The sequence below is a fragment of the Pongo abelii genome, chromosome 4 (assembly GCF_028885655.2).
Source record: "Pongo abelii isolate AG06213 chromosome 4, NHGRI_mPonAbe1-v2.0_pri, whole genome shotgun sequence".
Classification (NCBI taxonomy): domain Eukaryota; kingdom Metazoa; phylum Chordata; class Mammalia; order Primates; family Hominidae; genus Pongo; species Pongo abelii.
The window spans coordinates 118,666,514-118,681,840 of NC_071989.2; the positions used below are offsets into that span (position 1 = coordinate 118,666,514).

General features: G+C 33.6%; 1 protein-coding gene across 13 annotated transcripts in view; it reads right to left on the reverse strand.

Annotated features, from left to right (window-relative positions):
- The window catches only part of TMEM232 (transmembrane protein 232), a 332,283-nt gene that overhangs the window by 205,400 nt on the left and 111,556 nt on the right, over positions 1–15,327 (reverse strand). For all 13 annotated transcript variants that reach the window (XR_008525429.2, XM_054555806.2, XM_054555796.2 and 10 more), the window contains one exon: positions 12,196–12,329. Coding sequence is in view for 12 of the 13 variants with exons in the window: in XM_054555806.2 (XP_054411781.2) it covers positions 12,196–12,329 (134 nt within the window). In the remaining variant the exon portion in view is untranslated. The remainder of the gene's footprint in view (positions 1–12,195; positions 12,330–15,327) is intronic.

Consider the following 15,327-nt stretch of genomic DNA (forward strand, 5'->3'; position numbering starts at 1 on the left):
GGCCAGAGGAAATGCATGTCTGCATTACCAGATACATTTATTTTCAATAAAAATTAGTATGGGTTCTTACTTATTATGGTAAAAATCTGCAAAGAAGAGACACATTTTAGTAATATGTTTGAGTTCAGAGTAGTGCTCTGATGAATCTGAGTAATAAATATCACATATAATCACATTTCTTCATAGATCCTGAACAACAAGCAATCAGGGGCTCTGGTTCTAGAGTACCCCCAAAAACTCACAATAGGTTTTAATGTTTAACCTCTTGCAACTGATTCCACAAGGTGAATTTCAAGAGAGTGTTTTCTTCTCAAAACAGAGCAATTTTTTTAAAAACGGCCTTCTTCTAAGATACTCCAAAGACTCAACACTCTTTGATTTTGGAAAAAGTACAATTTCTCAAAATAAAATTTATATTTCACATGAATAAAAGACTAGTTTTTTTTAATATTATAAAAACTGGGAAATCACACAAGAATTTGTTAGTTATAAATGTACATATATTTTGAAGGTTTTGAAAATTATATATTTGTGATACTTTTATTTAAATGAAAAATAGTTTGAAAGAGAACTGATAAGAGAGGAAATTAAAATTTACTTCAGTCTATAGCTGTTTATTGCCTTGATTTGTAGACCATTAATAAATTTAAAAGTTAGTATATTTTACAAGATTATTTGAATTTCACAACTGTGATATTTCAGGCCCATAAGTTCAAGGTCATCATCATTTTCTAAATCAAACCATTCTTATTATGAAAATTAAAGACAATTCTTCATATTAATTAGGGCTTTACAGAGGTCAATGTGCTTTCACATAAATTATTTGATTTGAAAAACAATTTTTGACACATTTAAGATTTTTCAAGACCTTTTTTCATACTAGAAAACTGAGACATAAATAGGTCAGAGGGACTTGTCCAAGTTCCCTTTTTAAGCTAGATTAGTTGTAACTCAAGTTTTCTCCCACCAAGAAGTATTTTCTGTCTTGCAATTCTGCTTTTCTAAACCATTACATAAATGTCAATATTTAACCTTAGTGTGGCAGGTGCTGCCTATTGCCTACCTAATACTATTTGTCTCCTTTTCTAATGGAACATGAATTGTGTTCAAAATGGGCAATATGCTCAATTAAGTTAGCCCCCTCAAGATGGAATTCTCTGTATCTTGATTGGAGTAGTGATTACATGAGTGTATACATTTGCCCAAGGTCATAGACCTGTGTACATAAATGTATGAAGTTCATTGTATCTAATTTATATTTCAGTAAGTTTGATTTAAAATTGACTGCCTAGACTCCCTTGAAGCTTGGAATAGCCATACAGTGCAGACTTGGTTAATGAGCTAGAAAAGGAAGCATATTATGAAGACTTCCAGGTAAGCTATTATTTTTCTGGTTAAGAAAAAATTTTAAAATTAAATAACAGGTGTTATTTTTCTCCTTTGCTCATCCTCTTCCTGCTGCTTGTAATGCATATATTCCATGATACCATAAGGCACAGCAGCCTTCTTTCAACAAGGAGGATAAAAATCACCTGCTATACATGAGAGAAAAGGAAGCTAGAAGAAGCTTGGGCCTTGAAGATTTCCTTAAGTACTCACATCAGCACTGCACTACTTGTCATGTGCAATAAAGAAAGCTGTTTGGTTATGCAATTGTAGTCAGGTTTCTGCCAAATAAAGAAGACGAAATCCTAATTGATGCACTTAACATGATGCTTATGAACACGAACTTTAGAGTCGGAAACATCAAGATGAAATCTTAGCTCTGCCACTAATTAGGCATATGTTATAGGGCAACTTATGTACCCTACCTCAGTCTTAATTTACTTGTCTATAAAGAAAATACAGCAAAACTCACTTTTTAGAGATTATTGTGAGATTTGAATGAAATACTCTATGTAAAATGACAAGGTTCAGAATGCTAAATTGAATTCCAAACATACTATTTCTTTGACATAAAAAAGATATGAGTTTGATAACTTCCTCATTAAAGTCATAGAGTGATTGGAAGGAGAAGTCCATCCGGATAACCATCAAGATGGAGAATAACTCATTCCCAAGACTACTTATCACTTGTACTTCATATTACAGTCAATTAAAAGAGAGGATACTCATAGAGTTCATAAAACTTCTTTTCCCCTGAATATATTTCATAATCAGAAGGTTTTGATTCTTCTTTTCTCTTTTAAGTCTGGAAAACTGTAGCTAACCTAGGATAGTCTCATTGAACTATGGATTGAAAAAGATCCATCAGTGTTAGCCACCTATGGTAGAGAAATGCTTCACCAGCAACACACTGTTTTCAATTAATGCTGCTGATCACAAAATTGTCTGTGAATGAAAATGCTTTCATCAAAAACAGAAACATCAATACTTATAAACTGGAGTTTGTCAAAAACAAAAGTAAAATTGAAAATCAATGCACATAGAAAGGAATTCAAATTGGATTAGGCTAGAAATTTTCATACAGCACTAGCTTCTTTGTGAACTCATTATAATTCAGAAAGTCTCAAGTATCATATTGACTTGGTTTTACATTGCCGTGAAATTAAAGTTGTACAAAATAATATGTAACTATTATAGATTTGCTCTAATTTTGTAAATAAAGAAACTGAGCCAGAGTTTTACTGGCTTGTCTAAAATAACGATATATACATACACACATGCACACATTTATAGAAGTTAGGAACATCAGCATTTAAAAGTTTTCCTAGGTTCTTCTTACTCATCTATATCCATTTCCTCAATTAGTGGATTTTAATTTTTAAATGGAATTAAAATGTCTGTAAGTAGCAACACTTGCCAACTTATTTCAACATTGCAACAAATATTCCAGAAAGCATTGACAATGTCAAAAATCCACATGATCCCGAAAACAGAGACATCACTAATAATAGCAACTTAAAGGGAGTTTACATAAATCATAAAGTTGATAAAGCTGAAAGCAATAAGGAGCACCCATATGCCACTTCTTGAAACACAGCAGCCTTGTTTTCCCAAAAAAAAGTAAAAGAAAAGACTTTTTTTAAAAATAATAATCTCTACTGTTTACCCTATAATCAGAGAAAGTGCAGCCAATCCTTTATCTTAAGGTACTGATTTTTTTTAAGTAGTGAGAGTATTATTTCTGGGTTCATTCTCATCTCTCCATATTTATTCAGAGACGATAACATCCTGGTAATGAAAAGGGTAGCATACAGTGTCTATAGGCATGTGGGATGGGAGAAGGCGGGAAGAGGGATGATAAAATTGGAATACAGAAGTGCATTTTTTCCTCACAGGTAAACTATCCAAGAGTAAGGAGAACACAGGAAGCTGCCTGATAATTTTACACATTGAGTGTTGTAATTTTTACCAACTTTGTTATGAATGCTGTGAACACAAACCTCTTATTTAAAAATATCATTTTTATATATTTCTCCTGGTTCTAGAATAAGTAACTGGAAAATGAAGAAGAGGGACCTATATAAGACCGAGGAAAATAGATTACAGCAAAGGCTAAAGAGAATATCAGTCTCAGTACTCAGAGAAGGTCATAATTCTGAAAATGATTTCTTTCAGAAACCAGAAGTTATTTTTACAAGACATTTATGCATCTTTAATAAAGCCCAGGAATAATAAACCACAATGAAAAGCCTTGATGCTGAGATGAAAGGTAGTAGAGTAAGGTAAGAGATTGCAAAGAAATTAAAATGTAAAAATATAATTAAAATCCATAGTTGAGGAAGTTAACTACAGAAATAACAGAGAAAAGTCTTTCATAATTTAGAGGAAAATGTGGAAAGCATACCTATTCCTATCTAATTACAGAAGGAAGGAACAAGGAAGGAAGGAAGGAAGGGAGGGAGGGAAGAAGGAAAGGAGGAAGGGAGGAAGGGAGGAAGGGAGGAAGGGAGGAAGGGAGGGAGGGAGGGAGGGAAGGAGGGAAGAAGGAAGGGAAGGAAGGAAAGAAGGAAGGAAGGTAGGTGGGTGGCTGAAGGGAGGGAGAAAAATGTAAAGTTATGAAGTAAATGGGGCCCAACTAAAGAAAAATATTTCTAACAACAAAAAGTCCAAAATTTAATGCAAGTATCTATGAGAAATATATGGGTTTTTCCCACCATAATGTAAAAAATAAAATAAAAATAAATAAAAAACCCCTAAGCACAGAGAGGCAGAAGTTGGGAACACATATGAACTATGAGTAGTCAGTACAAGACCTTGAAAAAATGTAGACCAGCAGCCATAGTATTTGTGCACAGCTTCTCAAAGTGAAGTTTCTCTCCAGGTAAAGCACAGGATTTGCCTCAATAGGCTCCTAACATGGACAAGAAAGGGTGCCAGTTAACTCCTGCCTACTAAATCACAAAGATGTTCCTAAAAAATTCTGGACTGAAAATTACACAGATAAAAACAAGAGGACTGACATCTTTGAACATCTCATCATAACTGTGTTAGGAAACAGCATAGCAACATTTAGAAATTTGAAGGGGAAATTAAACAAAAAATAAACACTGTAATCATAGAAGTCTATTACCAGACAAAATGTACATCATACTTTTTAGGGAAAAAATAAATGGTGATAAATGTTATAGCCAGCCAAGGTTTCTACATAATCTTGGCTTTACCTAAGTAATCATAAAACATACTTAGAAATTTATTCAAGCTAAGAAATAAATTAATAGTATTGAACAGTTAAAGAAAGGAAAATCCTAGTGTTAAATGACTGCAGGTGAGTAGACGAAAAATAGGTAAGTTTTAATAAACAAAAATAATTTTATAAATATGACCAAATAATTAAATGCAGATACACAAATAATTCTTTAAGGAGAAGACAGAACATTTGAAATAATTACTTAACTATAATGTTATCAGAACTCAAGATTATATTAACAGACTAGGAAGGGGAGAATTAGTGTAAATAAATTTGTCTCAGTCTTTACTGCACATGGAGAAGAGGGCAGTCAGTATTTCATTCTTGATTTTTACTACTTAGGTAAACTAGTTTAAAGAATAAATTTACCTTGCCATTGCCTGATTTTTGTTACTCAGAAAAGATGGATGACAAAAATGTAGGCTTTAGCCTGTCTGTTAAAAGGCTTTTTCTCCTGCTTACAGGACTTCATTCTTTCAGTTCCAGGGAAGCTGGGGTGGGAGAGTGAAGGGATGGAGCCTCAGACAAGTAATGACTGCCCTCTCATCAGGGAAGGCAGAGGTGGAGCACTAATTGTTTCCCTCCACCCAGACCTATCAGGCGTTTCTGGCTATTGATTGGTTGGTGGTAATTAATCCTACTAGCAGAATCTTTCAGTCATCATTTTTGTTTTTATTTTTTTCAATATAATGGCAATTTATGAGACACTGATTGGGGCTGCAGCTTCCGTATCACATAAAACAGTTCTTATTGAATAATTTTAAGCTGGAGAGTGTTATAGTCACAGTTATGCTATAGCCCTGGCAGCACAGTGTATGACAGATTGTTGAAGGGACGAACACAAAGCAAGGAGACAAGTTAAAAAGCTACAATCGTCAAGAGACAATAAGAGCCCAAACCAAGGTTATGACAGTGGGAACAGAGAGCAGGGGAACAGTTTCGAAGTGTAGTTAATGTACGTACAACACTGTCAGATCCTGAATTGGATGGGGAAAGTGAGATGGAGAAGATGTCTGATTTGGTTAGCTGGAGGAAAGGACACTACGACGTGTACTGAGGTAGAAATTCAAGAGGCAGGAGCCTGACTGGGGGAAAAATTAGTTCAAATATGAACTGGCAGGACATGTAGTATCCAGGGAAGAACTACAGTCTAATAGGTGTTTTTCATATTACTTATCTCATTTAAATCTTTCAAAAGCTCTTTGAGGTGGCTGTTATCTCGATATAACTGCTAAACAGACCTTGGGGTTCATAGGGGTTAAGCGACATTCAAAATTACACAGGTAGCAAAAGACAAGACTAAAATTCATGTCTTCTGGTTTCAGGTTGCATTGCTTTTTCGCTGTACGATAATGTAGTAGCATATATAGCGGGTATTTACCCTTGATACAGACTGAATTATAATTGGCTCCAGGGATCAAAGGATCAATAGGAAATCCAAGAAATGAATCAAGAAACATCAAGGAAATAAACAAGCAACGAAAACCTACAATGACACTTCAGTTCATTAAAAAATGAAGGAGTATTGATGCAAACTTTTGTTGGAATGCTCTAGGTTAGACCATCACATGGACATCATAATTAGTAGGATCAAGGATATAAATAATGTGGATATCAGTGATCTAGCTGAAAAGGAAGTGCCTTGCCGCCCATACAGTTAATTCCTTGTTTCATTCATTTCGATGCAAACACAAACTGTATGTCTGGAAAACACTTGCCATGTTCAAGACAGTTTTAAATTGTCAAGCTTCTTTTTTGGAATACACTTATGGAGCACATTAAATCAGTTATTTTGTGTTGGAAGATACAATTTTATGTCATACTGCTCGAATGAAATGCCATACTGCCTTTCTCAGCAGTCTTCATTGGCTAATAATTCAATTATAAACACAATTCATTATTTTCATGTTAGATTACAAAGTCTTTTGCGTTGACTTGAGCTATCTCCCCAGAGCAAATGGTGCCGTTTATAAAAGGCCAAACCACAGGGTGGAGCATTGAGAGTATGAAGCATCATATAAAATTTAACTGCATTAAGTGGAAATCTGCCTTCCAGCAAGCTGCTTATCTCCAGCTATGGGCAGATAAAGGCCAATGCATGGCAGCTGGGAGGGGACTCCTGCAGTCCCTTTTTCTTTACTCCATCAGGTTTTATAATTTATTGTCTTCAGTGCATTCTTTCCCCAGTTTTTCCCTGTCCCCCAGCGAGGCTGCTCTAATTCTGTGATTGCCTTCCTTGAGCCCTTTTGTGGATCCTGAACCTGCTGTTTTCCAAGCTCAGCTGAAACCTTTTGCTTCTATTTGTTTCTTTTTGTACTGTAGGATCTTTATAAAAGGGGTTAGAAGAAGTCATGCAGGGAGATACATGATGAATTATCTACTGACCAATAGCATCAGAAATGGGCAGATGAGTACATTTCACTTTCATGGGCACAAGCACAAGCAATTTTTGCCACTATAAATAAAATTTCTTCTGATATTTCAGTTGAATGGTCTCTCTTTGCTTTCTAAATCTCGGAACATTTGTTCAACATTATGTTACTTTCCTGAGATGTATGGCAAATGAAATTGCTAAAGTTACTCCTGCTAATGGTCACTGGCATTGAATTTTAGGTGTTAAACCAAAGGTGTCTTCCACCAAGTGTCACAATTTTAAGACTATTTAGTCCAGCAAATCCTGATGAAGCCTTAATGTATCATCAGGGCCTGGTGCCTCAATATTTCTTTTTCATTCTAAATACATGCAGTTCATTTTCTTAATTTTTTGCATGTACCCAGTGGTATCTTAGGAGTACATAAGACCAATATTAAAGATTCTCTAGAAATATAAAATCATTTCTGGTTTTATTTTGGTAATTATATTACAGTGTATATTGTTTATCTGGAGTAATGGCCTCTTCAGACCTACACAGGCCTTTATATAAATAAATATTTTGTAAGGAGAAAAGTTGATTTTAAAATATTTGGTATAATTTTATCATTAACAGAATAGTTAGTCAAATTGCTAACCTAAAAACACAAATTATTCTTTTAATGTCAATAGTTTTTGTTTGCTAGAGCCAACTAATCTTTTTTAAAAAAAGATTTAAATCTTTTCCTTAAAATAAAAAAAGTAAATATAAAAAATAGAATCAAAACTATTTGGCAGTACTGTTTTAAGCAATTATTGTTTTCCTTTCTATTATGAGCAGTCATTGTATTTTTCACTTTACTCTTCTGTTCATTGAGCATTGTCTAAACACTGCTATCCCCTTCTTCACTTGATAATTTCCAAAATATCCTCCCAGAAAAAGAAAAGTCAGGATTCAGTGACAGGCTGTCTCAAAGCAGTTATCTGCTTAACAATGCAACTAGAATGACAGTTGAATGATGCATTGGAGAGAGTGCTATATCGAAACTCTTAAAATCTGGTTCCACTCATCAATAAGCCTAATAAACTTGGCCTCAGTTTCTTTATTTTTAAAATAAGAAGAATTTTGTATTGTCTCTAATGCCCTACATTTATAAAATACTAAGTATTTTTAAAAAACTGGTTCATTAATGTTTGCATCCTTAAACACAAATCATTAGTAAGTTAAGTTAAATAGATGTGGATGCAATACAGCAAAATCTAAAAATCGGTTAAAGAAAGAATTGAATTCCACCATTCGATATTCTTAATCAGCTACATTTACTGTTTCGGCAATCATTTAAACTTTTTATCTGGTAATTATTAGAGTACTTTTTAAACAAATTTGACAAAGTCACACAATATTTATTTTTAGATGTTAAAATACAATTTCAGTTATGTTCTAAATCCAGTTAGAGTTTCCCAAGGGCTTACGTAGTCCTAGTCGTTTGTCATTTTGAAAAAGAAATTAAATATTTGAATCTCCTACAACTTACTTTCTATCTGAAAGAATCACCACAACTTCCAGAATAACCTAATTTGCACCAATAAGAACTTCTAGATTTTGCTTTTAGGAGCTCTGTATTAAAATATACTAAGTAAAATTGTATTAAGTGCTATTTATAGTAAATATAATCTATTTGCATTTTAGTTTCATATTTATAAATACTATTCTTTATTTTAAAAATGTAAAAACTATTGCAATCTTTGTCAAACTGCAATACTCAGTAGGTGTCTCCCATCACACTATGAGACAGAACAAATTATTGATGAACTCTAATCTAAAGTATTTTTAAGGGAATTAGGTAAACTTTAAGCCATCCTCCAAAAATCTTTACTTAATCTGGAATCCCACAAACTTCCAAATACAAGTGGGAAAATAACTTTTGTTCATAAAGAATGTTGCAGACTTTTAGAAGGGTCTACAATTGATTCTGAGGGACTTAGAATTTACATATACAAAGGCGTATGGTGTAGAATGGGCTGCCAGAGACTTAAAACCAGCAACTAATTAAATAAATATATGTGGCAATTGCATTTTCAACTTGGTATGGCATTACAAGTTATTATTATTTTTATATTCATTGAAAAATAATTCAAAACTGTGATCCTCTTTAAATATTGGAAAAGAGTGCCCTCTGATCAGTTTCCTCAGAAATACTCCTCAACACAAAAAAGGTCATACATGGCAAGCCTACAACTGACATTATCCTCAATGGTGAAAAGTTGAAAGCATCTCTCTAAAATCAGGAACAAGATAAGAATGCTCACTCTCACCACTTTTATGTAACATAATACTAAAAGGCCTAGCCAGAGCAATTAGGCAAGAAAAAGAAAAAAAAGTCATCTAAACAGGAAAGGAAAAAGTAAAACTATCTTTGTTTGCTGACCAAATGATCTTATATATAGAAAACCCTAAAATGTCTACAAAAGCTACCCAAAAGACTGTTAGAACATTAAATGAATTCAGTAAAATTGAAATTTGCAGGTGATAAAATCAACATACTAAAATCAATAGCACTGCTATATACTAATGACAGAATATCTGAAGAAGATATTATGAAAACAATCTCATTTACAATAGCAAAAAATATATACTTAGGAATAAATTGAGCAAAGGAAGTAAAAAATCTGTACACTGAAAAATATAAAATATTGAAAAAAATTAAAGCCTAAGCAATTAAGTGGGAAGATATTCCATGTTCATGGATAGGAAAAATTAATATTGATAAAATGTCCATACTACCCAAAGTGATTTACAGATTTAGTGCAATTCATATCAAAATTTTAATGTTATTCTTCACAGAAACACACAAACAATTTAAAATTTGTATGAAACCACAAAATTCCCTGAATATCCAAAGCAATCCTGGGCAAAAAGAAAAAAAGCTGGAAACATCACAATACTGAATTTTAACATGTATTACAAAGCTATAGTAATCAAAACAGCATGGCAATTGCATACAGACACATTTGCCAAAGGGACAGAATAGAAAGACCAGAAGTAAATCCATGCATTTATGGTCAATTCATTTTTGACAGTTACCAAGAATACACAATAGACAAAGAATAATCTCTTCAATACATGGTATTGGGAGACTGAACATCCACAAGCAGAATTAAATTAGCCCCTTCTCTCACACTATATAGAAAAGTTAACTCAAAATGGATTAAAGTCTACTTTAATTATAAAATGAAACATTAACAAAGTAAAGAGACAACCCACATATTTAAAGAAAATACGTGCAAACCATACATTTTTAATCCACATATTTAAAGAAAATATGTGCAAACCATACATTTGGTAAAGAGTTAATATATACAGTATAGAAGGAACTGAAACAACTTAATAACAAGAAAACAAATAGCCCAATGAAAAAATGGGTAAAGGACCTAAACAGACATTTCTCAAAAGAAGACATAATAATGGCCAACAGACATATGAAAATGTGCTCAACATCACTAATCATAAGAGAAATGCAAAGTAAAACCACAATGACATATCACCTCACACCTGTTAGAATGGCTATTATCAAAAAGATGAAAGATAACAGATATTGATGAGGATGTTCAGAAAAGGGAATCCTTTTACATTATTGATGTAATAACAGTATGGAGATTCCTCAAAAATTGAAAATAGAACTACCATATGATCTAACAATCCCACTTCTATGTATATATCCCAAAAAAGTGAAATCAGTATGTTGAAGAGATAACTGAACTATGTTCATTGCAGCATTATTCACAATAGCCAAGATGTGTAATCAACCTACGTGTCCACTGACTGATGAATAAATAAATAAAGTGTGGTATATACACACAATGGAATACTACCCAGTCTTTAAGAAGAAGAAAGTTCTGTCATTTATAAAAATATGAATGGACATCGAGGCATTATGCTAAATGAAATAAGCATAGTACAGAAAAATAAATACTGCATAACCTCACTTGTACGTGGAATCTGTAAAAGTCGAACTTGTAGAACTAGGTAGTAGAATGGTGTAAGGCTTGGGATGGGGAGTAAGGAAGATGGGGAAAAGAGGAGATGTCAGTCAAAGAGTGCAAAGTTTCAGTTAGACAGGAGGAATGAGTTCTAGTGATCTATTGCACAGCATTGTGACTATGGTAAAAAAATATATATATATTTCGAAATTGCTAATAAAGTAAATTTTAATTGTTCTTACCACCAAAAAATGATAAGGATGTGAGGTGATGGATATTTTAATAAGCTTGACTTACTCATTCCACAAGATATACGTATATCCTAACATATCATTATACCCCATAAATATATACAATTATTATTTGTCAATTTAAAAAATCTTTCCTCCATTGAACTCATGCTGAAACTATGGTTCTTCTTCTTCTCATCTTAAATCAACATATGTACAGGAGGAAACTAATATTTGTCAGTCAAGATTTATTTTTGGCTGGGAGCAGTGGCTCACTCCTGTAATCCCAGAACTTTGGGAGGCCGAGGTAGGCAGATCACTTGAACTCAGAAGTTGGAGACCGGAGACCAGGCTAGGCAACATGGCAAGACCCTGTCTCTACTAAAAAATCAATAAACAAACAAACAAACAAACGAAACACCTACAAAAATAGCCAGTGTGGTGGTGTACGCCTGTGGTGCCAGCTACTTGGGAGGCTGAGCTGGGAGGATCACTTGAGCCCCAGGGATGGAGGTTGCAGTAAGCCGAGATCACGGCACTGCAGCACTGCATTCCAGCCTGGGTGACAGAGTGAGACCAAAAAAAATTTTTTTTTAAGATTCATTTTTGTTATACATTACAAGTAAGGTATAAAGAAATACAGTATCAGTATATTTTCTCTAACAATATATTGTGTTTCACTGCTTTTGTTTAACAACTTGGAATATAAAGGCTGTTTGCAATGCAGGAATAAACTTTTTGTCAATAAAAAACTGCATTTAATAAAAAAAACTATGCAGTGCATGCGTGCACATCTAGCAAAACAGAAAAAGAGAGAAACGATGTATTGATGAAATGAATTAATAATACACATGTAAATTGCCATTGCCTTTGGAACTGAGTTTATAAATTTGTTTCATAGTCAACTGAGGTGTGATTAACATTTAGGTACAAGGGTTATTTAACATTTAAGCACAAAGATTTCTCCATGAGTTACTTTGGATTTATAGGATCACTCTTACCAGCATTTCTTTTGAAGCTGTGTCTTATGGAAGACGAGATGTTCAAGCACGTTATTCAACTGAGGACTGTTATTCTGAACACAAGACCAAGCAGCAACACAGTGCCAGAGCAGGTGGTTAATTTCATATCCTCCCTGATTAAATTGCAAATGTTTCAGGAATTAAAATATAAAAATATATCTGAGAAAGAGTATTCTGACTTGAACAAACATGAAAATAAATTTTAAATATACAAATGAAAATGCATATTCTCTTACACTTTATATTTCACCAAGTGGAGCAATTTACATAAGCATATTTTTGAAGTACATTCAGTTAACCCAAACCTAATGTATGTATTTTTCACATGGGTCCCTTGTGTTCAATGATATCAGCTCTACAATACGGCAAAAATTCTGGATCACATAAGGGATAGCTATTAGACACAATTGTGGTTCATAGATTCTATGTGACTTAGCTCTCCCTGACACTTGAGAAAGAAGGAATGGGGAAAGTTTGAACAAAATGCTAACAGCAAATTATGTTTTAAAATGTAGATTTCTACTTTAAGGACCAAAATGTATGCCTAGCAAGACATCGTCAATGTCTGTTAAGTAACTGTTCTTAAAGCCTAAAAATTCAGATAACAAATAAGCCATTGTTTAGTTTTTCCTTAGAGCGCTTCCCAACAGTTTTATATATTTAATTGGTCTACTAAAGTAATTGGTAGAAAATGATGACATAGCACTCTCTGAATTTTTGCCAACAGTGAAGATTCAAATACACATCCTGTGATAGGTACTCAAATTGTTAACTTAGTTGATATTTTGTGATTTTTATGTTAAAATGAAACACTTAGAATCTAAAGGGCTTCATAATTCTTATTTATTATATAAAACAACAACAGGACTACAATTTCAAGATAATTTTTATGTTGAGTACTTTTCAGATAGAAGGCAAGAAGTTCATACATAAATTTTAAGCTAAAATATCTTAAGTTTCTAATAAAGTGTTTAGTTAAGTCCCATAGTTGTGTATTTATCTACTTTATGTCAGGAATTCTGTTAGATTCTGGAGATAAAGACATGAGGAAGACAACATCTGTACAAAGCTACTGATTCTGGGGAACAATAATTCAGAAAAGCAAATAAAAACAATTCAGTGTTGACAGTGTTAGAATACACCACAGAAAAGCACTATTCTAAAATAATGTAAAGCATTAGTCTGAGACATACTGACTTCAGTAAATCCACATATAACTCAATTTTCTGCTTTATGGTAGGGTCTACCCCAAAACTGGAACCCATATAAATGAAATTCTTTTCTCAAATTGCTCTAGTTGTCTCAGCCTGGATGCCTGATAATCCTCGGATTGCAAACTTATTTTGAATAAATAGGTAAATAAATATGTTTGACAAGTTAATGGGTGCAGCACACCAACATGGCACATGTATACATATGTAACAAACCTGCATGTTGTACACATGTACCCTAGAACTTAAAGTATAATATAAAAAAAAAAAAAAAGAATGAAGAAAAAAACTCTGGAATGACTTGAATGGTTAATTTATAATAAATATTATTTTAATCATAGATATTGCAGGACTACATAAACTATTCAATCAGGTCAACCATTCTTGCATTAATATATTTATGTACCATCATCAGAGAAAATTCAGAAAGCATTTGGTAAAGAAAAATATCAGGATTTAGACAATGAACAAGATTTCAGTTTTATCTTCAATTTTACATTATGCCAATTTTACACATCGTGGAGAAATAAAAAGCATCCTCTCATGTCTGGGATTGATTTGACATACTATTACAAGCCGGTCTGACACAGCCAGGTTATTTTGATCTCCTATTTGACATAAACTCACAAGATAGCAATTTCGGACAATATTACTCTGAGACCATAAGAAATAAACAAAGCCACTTGACAATTTTTTTCTAAGCACAGATATAAACAAAGTCACTCTGCCACCCACAAAATACCTAATCACAGAATTGCCCCCACTTTTTGACAGCATCATACCTCTAGAGAGAACCCTTGCTTCCTTAGACTCTTCCCAAGATCATCCAAATAAAATCCAAATCCTCTAGTAGATTCCTTCTAACACTCTCTTATTAAGACATCCCATAGTTCCTTGTGGTATGTATTTCTCTCTCTCTCTCTCTCTCGGCAACAAGCAATAAACCCAATATGTCTAATTGCAGATGTGCTCCTAGTGGCCTTTGGCAGTAGAACACTGGCATCATCAAGAGGAAAGGAACCTGCCACACCTGTGACATTTCCAGATAGGTAGGACTTATTAGTTAGTTTCAGGAATTTTATGTATTTCAAACTTCTTCTTTTTTTTTTTTTTGAGACAGAGTCTTGCTCTGTCACCCAGGCTGGAGTGCGATGGCGTGATCTTGGCTCACGGCAACCTCCGCCTCCCAGGTTCAAGCAATTCTCCTGTCTCAGCCTGCCAAGTAGCTGGGATTACAGGCGCCTGCCACCACACCCAGGTAATTTTTATATTTTTAGTACAGACAGGGTTTCACCATTTTGGCCAGTCTGGTCTCGAACTCCTGCCCTCAGGTGATACACCCGCCTCTGCCTCCCAAAGTGCTGGGATTACAGGCATGAGCCACCATGCCTGGCCCATCAAGCAATCTTCAGCAAGCAACATTTTTCCAAATAAAAAAAAAATTATCAAACTTCAATGAATTAATATAATGATGACTATGTGATTTAATACAATCGTCACATATATCATCAGTGCAGAAGACCAAGAGTGAGCAATGTTGCTTGCTCTTGAGTTCTGTGCCTTTACCCTAAATCAGTCCTGCTCAAGGTGTGGTTGGCAGATAACTGCCATTTGCAAACTGTTAATGAGAGCACAAAAAATGAAAAACACACATTTAGAAACTTCCATAACAATTTGAAAAATAATTATATATATTCAGTATATTAAAAATTAAAGCTTGTGTTTTTTGGTCTTTTCTATTTTAGTTTTCAGTAATTTGTTGTTATTATTATTATATTTTACAAAATTATCCATCTGTGATGGTTTGGAAATTTAAAAATAAATTAGGAGAGATCTTTTACCACAGATAGTTTGAAAAGCACTGAGCACTGCCTTAAATGACACCCAGAGAACCTTTTTC